The sequence below is a fragment of the Centruroides sculpturatus genome, unplaced genomic scaffold (assembly GCF_000671375.1).
Source record: "Centruroides sculpturatus isolate CEXI.00-Female unplaced genomic scaffold, Cexi_2.0 scaffold194, whole genome shotgun sequence".
Classification (NCBI taxonomy): Eukaryota; Metazoa; Arthropoda; class Arachnida; order Scorpiones; family Buthidae; genus Centruroides; species Centruroides sculpturatus.
In genome coordinates, this window is record NW_019384455.1 from 108,747 (window position 1) to 123,241 (window position 14,495).

The window sequence follows — 14,495 nt, forward strand, 5'->3', positions numbered from 1 at the left end:
TAGAAATACATACATCACACTACAGAAGGCCACTATATTAAATACATGCCATATTGTTAGGAAATTTCTGAATACAGACACACACACTGACACACTTATTTAATTTTAGTTTTGTTTTGGTTGCTATGCCTTGACTTTGGTCCGGCATAGTACACAGCCACCGGTGTTAAATAACCGAGTATAACTGACAAAACCCAACATAATAATAATAATATATTTTTCTGTCTCATATCACTTTCATGAAAATAACATAACATTCAAAGTAAAACAAAAAATGAAATATAAATCAAATCTGTAACACATTCATTCATCAGCAACTAATTTATTTTTTTGTTTTTTTTTTCAATATGAAAAAACATTGAAAAATAAAATGTTTTTCATAATATATACTAGTTTGAATTTAATTTTTTAAAATCTGTTTGTAATTGTATTTATGTATATATTTATATTTAAATAGGTTGGTTGGTTTTGTTTNCTCTTTTGTTGATTGGTGTAGAGTGAAGATTACTGGTGGTAAAGGAGGTGATGGCTGTATATCTTTTCTTCATTTATGGTGCAATTCTAATGCAGGTCCTGATGGAGGAGATGGAGGAAATGGTGGACATGTAATTTTTGAAGGTAGAAAATATCTTTTAGTCAAATGTTGTTTGGAAATTTTATCTAACAATATAATTAAATATTTAATTTACAGCATTATAAAATGTTTTTCCTTTTTAAAGCAAATTGTTTCAAATTCTTTACACACACAATAATAAGTTAAATGTAAGATTTTAATAGTAAAATAAAATCTACAGACTGGAACTGAATGAGATTCTATAAACTTTCCAGCTTAAGCAGGTTATCTGTCATAGTAGGCTGCAATAAAATCATCATTCTTCAAAATGTGTTTTACCAAGTTTCTGTCTAGACATGGTATTTGCAATATTACTAGAATGACTTCAAAATAAAAGGAAAAGAGTGTAGAAAACAAAATATACATTTATTTATATGATATATTCTCAATAAAAAAAATCAAGAGTGTATTTTAAGTATATATTCTTGAATTTTTACTAAGTATTCATATATTCTTACTAAGTAAAGCTTCTCACTGAAAATGTAATTCAAGCTTTATACTATCAAGCTCTCTCAGCATTGTCTTAGTCATAATTAATGGTATAGTAGTCAAAATTTTCAATAGTATGTTCTTTCTAAACTGTATCAATTTATCAGGATAGTAAGTAGACCACTCTTACTGCTGTTTTAGAATCAAAACGGGCTTATGCCAAGAATACACAGATGTAAAATACAAAATAAATAAGGACTGAAAAAGAAAACATAACCAATATTTTTTGAAGTTTGAATACAAAGTTGAGTAGAGCAAGTTTCTTTTTTCTACACACTGAAATTTTTTTTATCAAAGTATAGCCAATAGAAGTCTCTCACAATGATAATCACTCTGATCATGATTCTCATTTTGATTTAAAAAATTACAGATACTCTAGAGATATCGGACCTCCTCGTCCTCCCTCAACTGCGGTTTTGTCAGGGCATGTGCAATCCATTTGCATGCAGTCGTAAAAGGTAATAAGAAATATAGACAAAGGGCCATAAAAAGGAAGGGAGTAAAGGTGGGAAAAGCACACTCAGAGTAGATGAGAGGACAGTAGAGAGAGGGAGAGTGGTGAAGTCCGAAAGTGGGATTAAAGATTAGTTTTTTTATGTTAGGATATTTGGTTGTTCCAGTTCTGTGTGATGAACTGATGGGATGGAATCCCTTAGATCAGATCTGATTTTCTACAGATACTTTTTTCTAGCTAGATTGCTTGTAGAAAATAAAAATATTTAAGCTACCTTAAGTTAATTTTTAAATAAACCATACTATTATATTAAAACTAATTATTGTATTATCAACTTCTTTAGAAACATTTATTTTTATCCAAAAAAAAAAAAAAATGCATTTTGTTTAATACAGTTAAAAATAATTTATAATTTCCAGAATTAAAAAGTGTCTAAAGTATTTGTTTTTTAAATCAATTTTCAGCTAAATCAAATGTTAAAAGTTTAAAAACTGTGAATTCACTATATCGAGGAATACCAGGAGAGAAAGGAAGATCCTGTCATATGCATGGTGCAAATGCAGATCATACAATAATTGAAGTAATAAATGAATTTATATTTTTTAAAATATAATTTTAATCATTAATGTTCATAACTGTCACATTTGAAGAGAATGGGAATATATTTGAGTATTTTTGTTTTAATGTTTTTGTTACATATAAACCCAAAGAAAAAATAGTTGCCTATATTTTAGGGTTTTTTTATATAAAATAAAAATCATTATAACTTTTAAATTAATAAATAGCTAAATTTGTTATTTCGTTTTTCTTTCCAAATGTGCTTTATTAAAAAATTAATTTGAATGATAATGAATTTTTTAACATCTGTTTCTCATAATTTAAGACTGTCTTTATAACAGTTACTTTGAAAATTAAAATAATATTTGTTTTAAATGTTGCCAGGAAAGTTAAGCAACATGTTACTGGATTTTTACTTTCCTGGCTGTTATATGTAACAGAGGGAAAGTATGGCAATTGCTCAAAAATGACCCCCCTCAGATTTTTGCATTTTTAGGCTTGAAGAAAATGCAAAAAATTTGGAGGGTTTTTCTGTATGTATGGATGTTTGTGTGTGTGTGTTTGTGTGCTTGCACGCACAATTTTGTTCACCCTATTTGAAGCTTAATAACACCTGTACTTTTTGTCAAAAATTTCTGACATTTTTCAGGAAGGTTTGTTTATTATGGGAATACTGTAGATGCTGTTAAATTTTGGTGATTAAAGGTTGAGAGGGTGAAAAGATAGAGGTGGTCATGTGTATCTGTCTCCACTATGGTCAGACTTAATGACAATTTTACTTGTTATTAGCTAAATATTTATAACTTTTTATAAAACCAATCGCTACCCTCAAAATTAAACTTTTTGCCATTTTATAATAGTTAAAAATATAAAAAGTTTTCTTTAATAAAATATCATAAGAGATTGTGCCACCAAATGTTGCCAAGAAAATTAACCTTCCAATGGTGCATTGACTGCGAACAGACCAGCATTGACTGTAATCCACATTGATCAGAACCACATATATTGAGGAATATCTGTATGTTGAGTTAGTATTTTGAATTCCTTGTATGCAGAGATGTTTTAATGCTTAGAAAAAGTAGGCTTGTACAATACCTGTGGTGAAAAATTTTTCAGGTAACATAATTACATGATCACAAAATGATTTACAGATTAAACATTATATAACTAAAACTATGTATATACTAGCTGTTGCCCACAACTTTGCCCGCAGGGGTTTTGCAAGTAAAAATCTCATTTATATTTAGTATTTCAACAATCATAGTAATTGTTATATAACATCTACTGCTGAAAATCAAGTGAACTATTTTCAATTTGATCAATTTTCTGGAACGTTTACATAATCATTCTGTAGTCGAACCAATATTCAATAACAAATTTGAATTTAAAATGGTTCAAACATTTGGTTAAAAAATCAAAATATATAAAAATATTTATAACAATGTCTGAAATGTTATCAGTTTAATACACCTCAATGAAGACTAAACGTAGTTGAAAACAAAAAGTACTCAATGAAGACTAAACGTAGTTGAAAACAAAAAATCGCATCTAAAATAGTACAGTAGAAGCCATTCTTCAGGTTAAGCCTTAATCCTCTCTCTCTCTCTCCCTGTGGAGGGAATTTCCAAAAATCCCTTCTTAGTGTGCGTTCTCATGGCATACCCTACTAAAACATAATTGAAAACAAAAAATCACATCTAAAATAGTATAGTAGAAGCCATTCTTCAAGTTAAGCATTAATCCTCTCCCCCTCCACGAGGGGAATTTCCAAAAATTCCTTCTTAGTGTGTGTTTTCATGACGTATTGTAACTGTGTACCAAATTTCACCTCTAGGTTCAGTGGTTTGCTCTAGGCAATGACGAATCAGTCAATCTCTCACTCAGTAAGTCAGTCAGGACAAGTAATTTTATATATTTAGATAATAAGCAAAATTATATGCAACAATAATAATTTAATTGTTATATATAAAAATTTCTAAATGTAATAGTAAAACCAGTAGCATTATATATTAGTTTACCATAAAAATATTCAATGAAAAACACCAATAGTGCTGCTATGCATTTATAGTGCACAAATTTTAATGAAATGTTAATGATAATGTGGATGCAATTAAAATTTTTTATTAAATTTTACTAAAATAAATACTCAGACTTTTAAAATCTAACAGGACAGAGAGTTTTATGGGATGAAATTTTCATTATCAAAAAGATCACTGATTTTGCATTCACCAAATACTGTTGAAACTTTGGGACTCAAAGTAGTTGCATAAGCCATAGGAATGCATACACTTTGCACATTTTATAAGTAATGATCTACTTAATCATTAATTGCATGTTCCCATATATTCATCAAATTCTAATATACAGGTATCCCTCATATAACACGGCACTTCTACAACATGGTTTCACTCTAACACAGTTTTGAAAATTCTCTATACAAAATTTCACAATTTTTAAGTGTAAACTTTGTTATTCGATATTTGTTTTTTTCAAGTAAGCATGCATATTGTCTCAAATTTGCCCAAGGATTTTAGAATATTGAAATTTTCAAATTATTTTGTGCATTTCATCAGGTTTACTTTAATGAAAGCCAGTGGTGCAATTTTTTTTCATTGTTCTATCTTTCGTATCAACCAGGTATTTTTGTTGCTAAACTTTAGCCCTTAAGACTGTCAGTGTTTTATTTTTATAGATTATTGTATAAGTTTCTTTGTATTTAGTAAAGTTTATTTAAACATTTTTAGGTAAGTGTTATTAAATTTTTTTTAACTGTAGGTAAGCAATCATTTTTAAAATGACAAACGAAATATGGCAGTATCTCAGTACTCAATCTGGTATTCAAACAAAAATTGTGGAAAAATGTCACTCGGTACTCAATTGAATAAATTTGATCCTCTAGAACAAATTTTTGATTAATAACACTTTTATTTCGTATAAAACTATGTTATTAATTGAAAAAATAAAAAATATGAAATTGCTGCTGATACTTCTGATCAGGATCAACAAAAAAGCTGAGATGATGATGATACTTTGTAAACAGAAAACACCCTTGTTTAACTAAAATTAATATTAACTTAATATTATAGTACTTTTAATTATGATTTAATTAATTATTAATTGGAAATAAATCAATTGCTTTAATAAACATATTTCTCTTAGGAATGAAAAAGAATAGTATACTTCTGTTAATTGTTAGAACCTAACACTATGTTTTGCATTAGTCCTTTGTTTCGTAAAGCATGGATTTGCATAACACAGCACTTTTTTGGAATATATCTACTGTATTATATGAGGGATACCTGTATTTAGGTTCAAGTATATAAGTATATTTGAACCTGATGATATCTACTATTGTAGCTTAAAATATTTTATTAAAAATTGATGATGAATTTTAAAGGTTTATGTTATTTTATACTTATTATTTTATCCAGTTACATATGTTTGTATACATATACAAAATCATTATTACAGCCTAAATTGCTGTGTAGCAAAATAATTAAAAAATTCTGCTAATTGATTTGAGTGTAACCTATTATTCATGTAATTGTAATATTATGTTGATAAATTTAGAATTTAAATGTAATAGGAAAATATTTCTGTTATCAATATAATCTAATGTAGCATTCACTATTAAATAAATTTAATACTTAATTAATAAAATTATATTTATTTTAGGTTCCAGTTGGTACAACAGTATTAGATGAAAATGGTAACATTGTAGTTGATCTTGATTCTGATAATAATAGATTTATAGCAGCAAGAGGTGGAGCTGGTGGTAAAGGAAACAGTTTTTTTCTCTCCAATGAAAATCGACATCCACGAATAGCAGAATTAGGTGCTGAAGGAGAATCCAAGATTTATTCACTTGAGTTAAAATTGTTAGCTCATGCAGGTTTGGTAAATATTAATTAATCATATTTAAAGTAGTTTAGACTTCTTCATTTACAGTATTAATGACTTTAAATTTTATCTCAAGTATATCAAACTAACTGAAACTTTTTGAGTAAATGAAATCAAATACAGTAGAGCGTCATTTATCCGAATCAATTGGGGACTGGGGTTGTTCGGATAACTTATTTTTTGGATAACCGATTATGTACTAAAAGGTAGTTTAACGTATCCAATGTTGAAATTTTTCTCCGTTGCATGTCACTTTGCATTGAATTTTTGTCGATGTTAAGCCTAACAATTTTTTTTTAATAATAATCGTCGCTGTCGTATCATTAAAAATTATTTTTAAATTATTTTATTGCTCACAAAACAAACAACCACTCATAATTAGAAAATTAAGTCTCGTGTAAATACTGGCCGCCCTTTAATGGTCGAGCCATGTTGCCAGCTAAAGCATGCAAAAATTTAAGAAAAATAATATTAAAGTAGCCAAGACATAGCCAAATATTGTAGTGCCACATCACTAACGGACATTTGAAATTTGCCAACTAGAACGGTCGATTAACCGATGTGACGGTTAATCGGGGGGTCGGATAATCGATGCTCTACTGTACTTACAAAATGGCTGACTTCTTTGTAATGTTTATTTTATAAATAGTCTATATAAATAAAAATGTAAATGTTCATTTGTTCAAAATCTTAAATCTCCGAAACTTCTTCACCGATTGCTTTGAAATTTTGAAACAATGTTGCATTCAAATATACGCATGTTTTTATTTTATATAGATGTCAAAATTTCCCCCTTGGGGGAGAGGGACAAAATTAAAGCTTACTTTAAAGAGCTGGGCTTCTATTATACTATTTTAGATGCAGTTTTTTGCATTTTTGATTTCATTTTAATAGGGTACATCAAGAGAATGTACACTAAGAAGTGATTTTTCAAAATTCCCCCTGCGGGGAGTGTTATACATTTATAATAGATACATTTTGAGCCACAGCAATGCATGGCCAGATACAGCTAGTAAGTTAATAAATTCACAACTTTCTCTTTATTCTTAACTATGAGGTTCTGCAACAAATTACATCTTACAACATATATTTCTTAATTTGTACAGGTAGCTCTCGGTTNGTTAAATAAAAATGTAAATGTTCATTTGTTCAAAATCTTAAATCTCCGAAACTTCTTCACCGATTGCTTTGAAATTTTGAAACAATGTTGCATTCAAATATACGCATGTTTTTATTTTATATAGATGTCAAAATTTCCCCCTTGGGGGAGAGGGACAAAATTAAAGCTTACTTTAAAGAGCTGGGCTTCTATTATACTATTTTAGATGCAGTTTTTTGCATTTTTGATTTCATTTTAATAGGGTACATCAAGAGAATGTACACTAAGAAGTGATTTTTCAAAATTCCCCCTGCGGGGAGTGTTATACATTTATAATAGATACATTTTGAGCCACAGCAATGCATGGCCAGATACAGCTAGTAAGTTAATAAATTCACAACTTTCTCTTTATTCTTAACTATGAGGTTCTGCAACAAATTACATCTTACAACATATATTTCTTAATTTGTACAGGTAGCTCTCGGTTTACACCGCAGTTCCGTTCCTACAAAAGCTGGTACAAATCGAATCGGCTTAAAACGAACCCATATTTATAGTGAGGTATAGGGTTAGGTTCTACATAAGTGAAAAATAAGCAAATAATTTTGTTTATTAATACAATATAATAAAAAATACATATAAAATTTTAATTTTTAAAATGTATTTTATCATAAAATAAAGTGAAATGTTTTTTAAGGATGCACCGATTAATCAGTAAGTAATCGATAATTGGCCGTATCGGCCATTCCCCCCGATTAATCGGTTTTGATAATCGGCCAATTTTACATTTTGGTATTTTTGTTAGAATGTTATGTACAATGCTAGTAATAAAAACTAATAAATTTCTGTTATATATTTATTATTTATTACATGACAATCTGAATATTAAAAAAATTTTACTAATCAAATTATTCCTTTTATCGATACATATTATAAGTATAATATAACGTATAATATAAAGTTTAAACTTTACATAAGAAAAAGTATTGAATAGGTTAAGAAGAAAAATTAAATTTTTATTTGTTTTATAAGTTTAAAGTTTAAACATATAAAACAAATAAAAATTTAATATTTAAACTGTAAAACCCTTAAATTGCAATGCAAAAACATGAGAATTTCATCATTTTCAGGGCATAACCTATTTTTTGCCGGCTCATAAATGTTACCTCCAGTGCTGAAAATTTTTTCACTTTCAATGGAAGATGCTGGGGCACTTAAATATTTCATAGCTATTTTGCTCAAATTAGGAAAAAGTTCTTTTGAACTTTTCCACCACAAAAATATGTCACTATGTCTTTGTTTAAGGGATAAATGTAAATATGTTTCTAATTCTTGATCGAAACGTTTGTTCGTCTCGTTTTTTCTTTCTTTTTAAAAACATGCTATTCTTCATTCTTTTGTTTACCAGAAGCTAATTCATCAAATAAATCAGAAAAACTTAGAAATTCACCTCCATCTTGATCACCTCCAGAAGTAGAAGCTTCAGAATTTAATTCTTATTGAGATTTCCTCTACCATATTTTATTTTTGAAATTTCATTTTGAATCTAATAAAAATGACAAGCATAAAGACTTGTTTTCTATATATGCTGAAAATCTTTTTTTTTTGGATTTTCTAGTTCTTCTGTTGTGGTATTAATGCCACTAAAGGAACTACTGATCTTTGCTTTTGATAAGAATAATTTCAGAGTCTCTATTGTGGGAATTATTGAAGATGAAGTGGCTTCTCGTTTGCTGGCTTTCCACAGTAATTTCTTTGAATGGTTTTACAAGTAGAACAATTTTTTCAACGAGAGACCACTGATATGGGCTCAACGTAGGAATTTTATTATCTATAGCATATGTGACAAGGGCCTTTTGCTGTTCCAACATGTAGTATGTAGAATTCCAGCGAGTAGGAACATCTTGAATTAATTTGTGTTTCTGCAAACCTAACTTTTCTTGCAAATCTTCTAATTTGATTACAGCTACAGCAGAATGATTAAAATGTGTGACAATATTTCTATTAACTGTGATTATAGTTTTCACATCTTGTTTAGAAAGTATGCATTTGTTTAGTGTCAGCTGCAGCGTATGATAATGCTTCTAAGTTGCAATTCTTAATTCCAGCTATCAGATTTGCTGCAGAATCTCTTAGTACTAAGAATATCTTATCACTTGTCAATTTATACTGTTCAAGAACAATTTTTAACTGTTCACTGATTCGTATAGCTGTGTGGGAACCTTCAAAGGAAACAATTTGCAAAACAGCTCTTTCCTGCTGAAAATCATCCTTCAACCAGTGAGCTGTTACACTTAAAAAAGGAGAATTGTTTGTAGTTGCTATCCAAATATTAGCGGTTAAAGAAATATATTTTTCATTGCATAAAATTATCAAATTGTTTCTTTTAAATCATCAAATAATGTCAGATTTTTTTTGCATTAGTAATGGGGGTCATGCTGCCTGTTCAAAATTTGCAATTTGTAAAAATTATATTTATCTGGCTACTGCTTTTAACATCTAGCAATTGGAATGGCAAATAGCCAAAGAGCAGTCCAGAAAATAAAAAGTCACTCAGTCACTTAAAAAATAAAAAACAGTTCAGCTTTTTAAACAATATCAAAGTTTCCATGCGTCAACAATTAAGTGTTGAGATTTATTTTAGAAACAAAGGAAGAGATTGTTGATTTTGCAAGGATATTCGATTGTCTCTTGTTTACCTGACCCGAGGGAGATGGAAATACCAGGTGGAGAAAAATGGTTTTTTTCCACATTATAATTAACTGTATAATTAACTCCAGGATCTCACATTATTAATGCAATAAATTATTAACACTAATCAGCTGATTAATCGGTATCGGCCGATAATGCATGGCCGATTAATCGGTAATCGGCCATTTTGCTTATCGGTGCATCCTTAATGTTTTTATTAAAAAATTTTAGTTTTGGATCTCTTACATTTTTTCGGAAAAAGTATCCATCTTTAATTGTTTATATTTTTGTTTTCTTTCATTGAGAATTTCGGAATATGGTCGAATGGATGCGATGATGCTTCTTTTTACATTTGCACTTCGCTCCCAATCATTGTCTAACTCACAAAGTTCATCCGTCAAACTTTCCATAGTTGAAAGGATATGTTAACCCGACGTACAGCTACGGACAAGCGGAGACACTGATTGGTCTACCACCAGTCGCCGTAGCGCATGTATAAGGTCAGTTTGAGCGGGAAAATTCAAGGTGGCTAAGGAGAGATAGATATCGTCTGGCTAATAAAAAAGTATCGTCTGGCCAATGAGAAGTAGATTTGTCTCACTAACGATACTTTGTGATCGCCGGAAGTGCTACTGCGCCATAAGGTGTTTTCCTAAACAAACTGATACGGGATACATTCATTAGCACTATGGATTTGGAAGCCATTTATTGGACTATTAAGTTTGATAACTTGACTCTTGGGTACCTAAACATTTAGTGTTTTAATATTAATTTAATGCAAATGTATACATACCCAATAATATTAAACAGAAAAACTAAATATATTCAATAAAAATCTTTGTTTTAACGAATGTATAATGTCATGGCTCGGTAAATACATCAACACTGAAATGAAGATCAGTCTGGCATAGGGAAAATTGGGGAATTACACCGTGAAACAGCAAATTGCATAGTGGCGTTATTGTGAATCGGTGTAAATTGAGCCGGCGTAAACCGAGGGCTATCTGTATTTCAAATATCTGTTTTGAAATCAGAAATTCACTTATAAATGGACATAATATTAAAGAGTAATAGCAAAATGGCAATTACAATATACTGAAAATGTATTTAAATTTCAGTTTTGCCCATTAATAGACATTCTGTAATTTAACTTAAGTCTAGTAGCAATACAAATTACATAATAAATAAATTAATTAACAATGTTATACAGGAGTCATGCTTTTTTTTTTTTTTTTTTTAATAGTAATCACCAACTCATTTGCCAAAATAGAAAGTTATTTGCCAAGTTACTTTTTCACTTATTGTGACTTATTGTACCAACCTGAAATGAAAAGACAACTGACAATATAAAAAAATTTAGTTTTTATGACTGAATTTCTCAAGCAACTTTATTTTGTTTATTAATAATAAAATTGTATTGGACCAAGACCTATTCATATTCTGTGACACTTTTTTTTGCTGAGTGACTTTTTATTTTCTGGACTGCTCTTTGGCTATTTGCCATTCCAATTGCTAGATGTTAAAAGCAGTAGCCAGATAAATATAATTTTTACAAATTGCAAATTTTGAACAGGCAGCATGACCCCCATTACTAATGCAAAAAAAATCTGACATTATTTGATGATTTAAAAGAAACAATTTGATAATTTTATGCAATCAAACTATTATTTTTTATAAATGCTTTCAACTGCTTAATAGTCATCTTCAACTAACCATGAATATAGAAGAATGATGTAGAAAACAGATTTGAATTTAAAGCTGGTTTTGTTAAATTTAGAATAGAACATGAAATGAATAAAATTGAAATATAAAAAATAATATTGGAAATTAAAACTGTAAAAGTTAAATTGAATAAAATTAATAAAAAAAACTGAAATTAACTAATTAATTATTTAAATTCTGGAAAGTTTTATTTATCAGTGTAGAGACTATCATACAGTAATGAAACAAAATTTAGGGAAAAAGAAAAATATGTAGAAGATTTATTCCTCATTTATTAACACTAGAGCAGAAATATGAACAAATTGCTTCATGTTAGGATTTTCTTTTTGTGGCAGAAAGCGATGAATGTTTCTTCAGGAAAATTATTATGGATAATGAGACAGTGATTTATTTATGATCCTGCACAAAATGTATAGAATTTATGAAAAAGTTTGATTAAAATCCATAAAATTGTAGTTTTAGAAATCTCAAATTAAAATTTTGTTCTTCATTTTTTTCAAAACAAAAGAAATTATCCTCTGAGACTAACTTTCAGTTAGTGCAGAATAATACAGGAATTTTTTTGAACAGTTGCTAAAGAAAGTGAACTAATGAGATTGGCTGTGTTGGTTCCAATGATTGTTCTTGCTGCATGGTAACACTACAATTGTAAAGCAAATTTTCAGAAAGAAATGTTGCTGTTTTTCATCATCCATTCTTTTCAATAGATCTCTCTTCCTCAAACTAAAATTTTGCTTAAAAGAGTAGCCTTTCCAAACTAACTTATGACAGCAATTTAATATTGTTACAGCAGAGATTAACAGCATTTAAAACATATATATCTGGAAGGTTTTAACAAATTTTACAGATTGCAAACACATATGAGTCAAGAAAGGATATATTAAAGGTTAAAGCTAATAAATTATCTTGATATTTACATGTATAACAAGTCAATGCATTTCAGAATTAAACTATTTAATAAAGTGAAATGAAATTTTCACTTTATTAAAAATAATATTTTGAAGAATATTTAATAATATTTTTTTTTACCTTAACAAAAAAACTGTAGTTTATGAAAATGCTTAACTATATAACTAAAATAAATATCTTTTTATCCTAATAGGTTGGATTTCCTAATGCTGGAAAGTCAACTTTACTTCAAGCAATTTCTAGAGCACGACCAAAAGTTGCTTCTTATCCATTTACCACTCTCAATCCACATATTGGTATTATCCATTATGATGACTATGAACAGTTAGCAGGTATAATATTTTGTTCAGTATAGATTAGAATTCTTTGCTGATTAATCATTTTTACATACAAATGATTTTATGTTATAATTTTATCTTTCTAAATTATATGGAAAAAAAATTCTGTTTTTTATACTTCATATCATATTTGTATTAATTCTTCTATGTTTAGATACAAGCATCACTATATAATTCAATAGAATAAATTAAAAATTTGTTTTGTTGAGTTAACAAAATAATAATAATCAGTTGACATTTATTATTACACATTAAGTTGTTTGAATTGTCTAAAATACAGTAGAGCATTGATTATCCGAAACAATCCGGAACTGGGGTTAATTTAATTAATATGCCTTTTTGTTTTTTTTTTTTTATAACTCTATTTAAAATTTATTTTGTATTACAAGTACAATCTATATATTAACAGGACTTATTATACTGGAATTGTGGATGCAGATATTTAGTCTTACAGTTCAAAAATAATGTTCTTTATTTAGTTCACCTGGTGAACTAAATAAAGAACATTATTTTTGTTAGTTCACCTGGTGAACTAAATAAAGAACATTATTTTTGAACTGTAAGACTAAATATCTGCATCCATAATTCCAGTATAATAAGTCCTGTTAATATATAGATTGTACTTGTAATACAAATAAGTTTTAAATAGAGTAACAGAACTGGGGTTGTTCGGATAACCGATTTTTCAGATAATTGATCATTTACAAAAAAATATATTAAACACAACACTGTACTGTATATAATTTGTATCACACGTCTTACAATATTACATACCTTACATAATGTAATACATTAAACTAGGCCTACTGTTCAGTTTGGGAGGGGAAGAGTGCTGGAACACTTTTGGTTAACCAATGTTTTGGTTGAATGGTATTCGATAATCAATGCTCTACTGTAGTATTATTATAATTTTAGAATTATAGTGGCAAACATGAAAATTAAAGAGAAAGCTGCAAGAAATTACTGTATCGGTCTGTATATTAGTTTGTTTTTTTCCAGTTTTAAAGAGAGAAAAAAATTGTTCTTGATGTATATTTGAGTTTCAATTTATATTCAAGTTTGATTGGTTTTCTTTGACTTTGATAATTTTTTGGTACACATCATACATAGTTAAACTAATGCTAAAATTTGTTGTGTTGATTGTTTAGCAATGCTAAACACTAGACAAGTTATGATCTGTTATGCTGCAGTCCATAAACTATGCTTGGGAATTAAGTGATTGGCCCAATTGTAAATAATTGATTAGTTAATTGTTCAAAAACAATTGACTAAACTAAACCAATTATTTTCATCCCATTCAACAGAATCAATCAGTTTTGCAGGCTTCTACAGAAATTTTATTTTGGTCATATTTTTATTTTACACTTAGGAATCTACTAATTGAATAGTCATCAAAAATTGAGGAAAGATTGCCAAAAATTTACAGTGAGATTTATTCTGTGATAAATTATAAATTTCTATTGTAATTATAAATTTATGTATTTGATATGATTATCCATACACTTTAGACTTTTTTAAGTTTTGTCTTTGACTAACTTTGTGTCAAAAACAAAAATCAACAAAATTTTTTTCTTTGTACTAAATTCAGCTCTCACATATTTGTTGCTTCTACACTTATCAATGGGTCATTTCATATTTATCAAGTTGGCATCACTTTTGATGTTAGATAAAAAATTTTTTTATTTTAGTTTATATTTTTATTATATTTATTTTATTTATATA

General features: G+C 28.4%; 1 protein-coding gene across 1 annotated transcript in view; it reads left to right on the top strand.

The window, feature by feature from the left end:
• Positions 1-14,495, top strand: part of LOC111620652 (mitochondrial ribosome-associated GTPase 2-like) — a 35,039-nt gene that overhangs the window by 17,995 nt on the left and 2,549 nt on the right. Inside the window, exons 3-6 of the mRNA XM_023362625.1 lie at positions 471-618; positions 2,021-2,136; positions 5,790-6,011; positions 12,629-12,767. Coding sequence (XP_023218393.1) covers positions 471-618; positions 2,021-2,136; positions 5,790-6,011; positions 12,629-12,767 — 625 coding nt within the window. The remainder of the gene's footprint in view (positions 1-470; positions 619-2,020; positions 2,137-5,789; positions 6,012-12,628; positions 12,768-14,495) is intronic.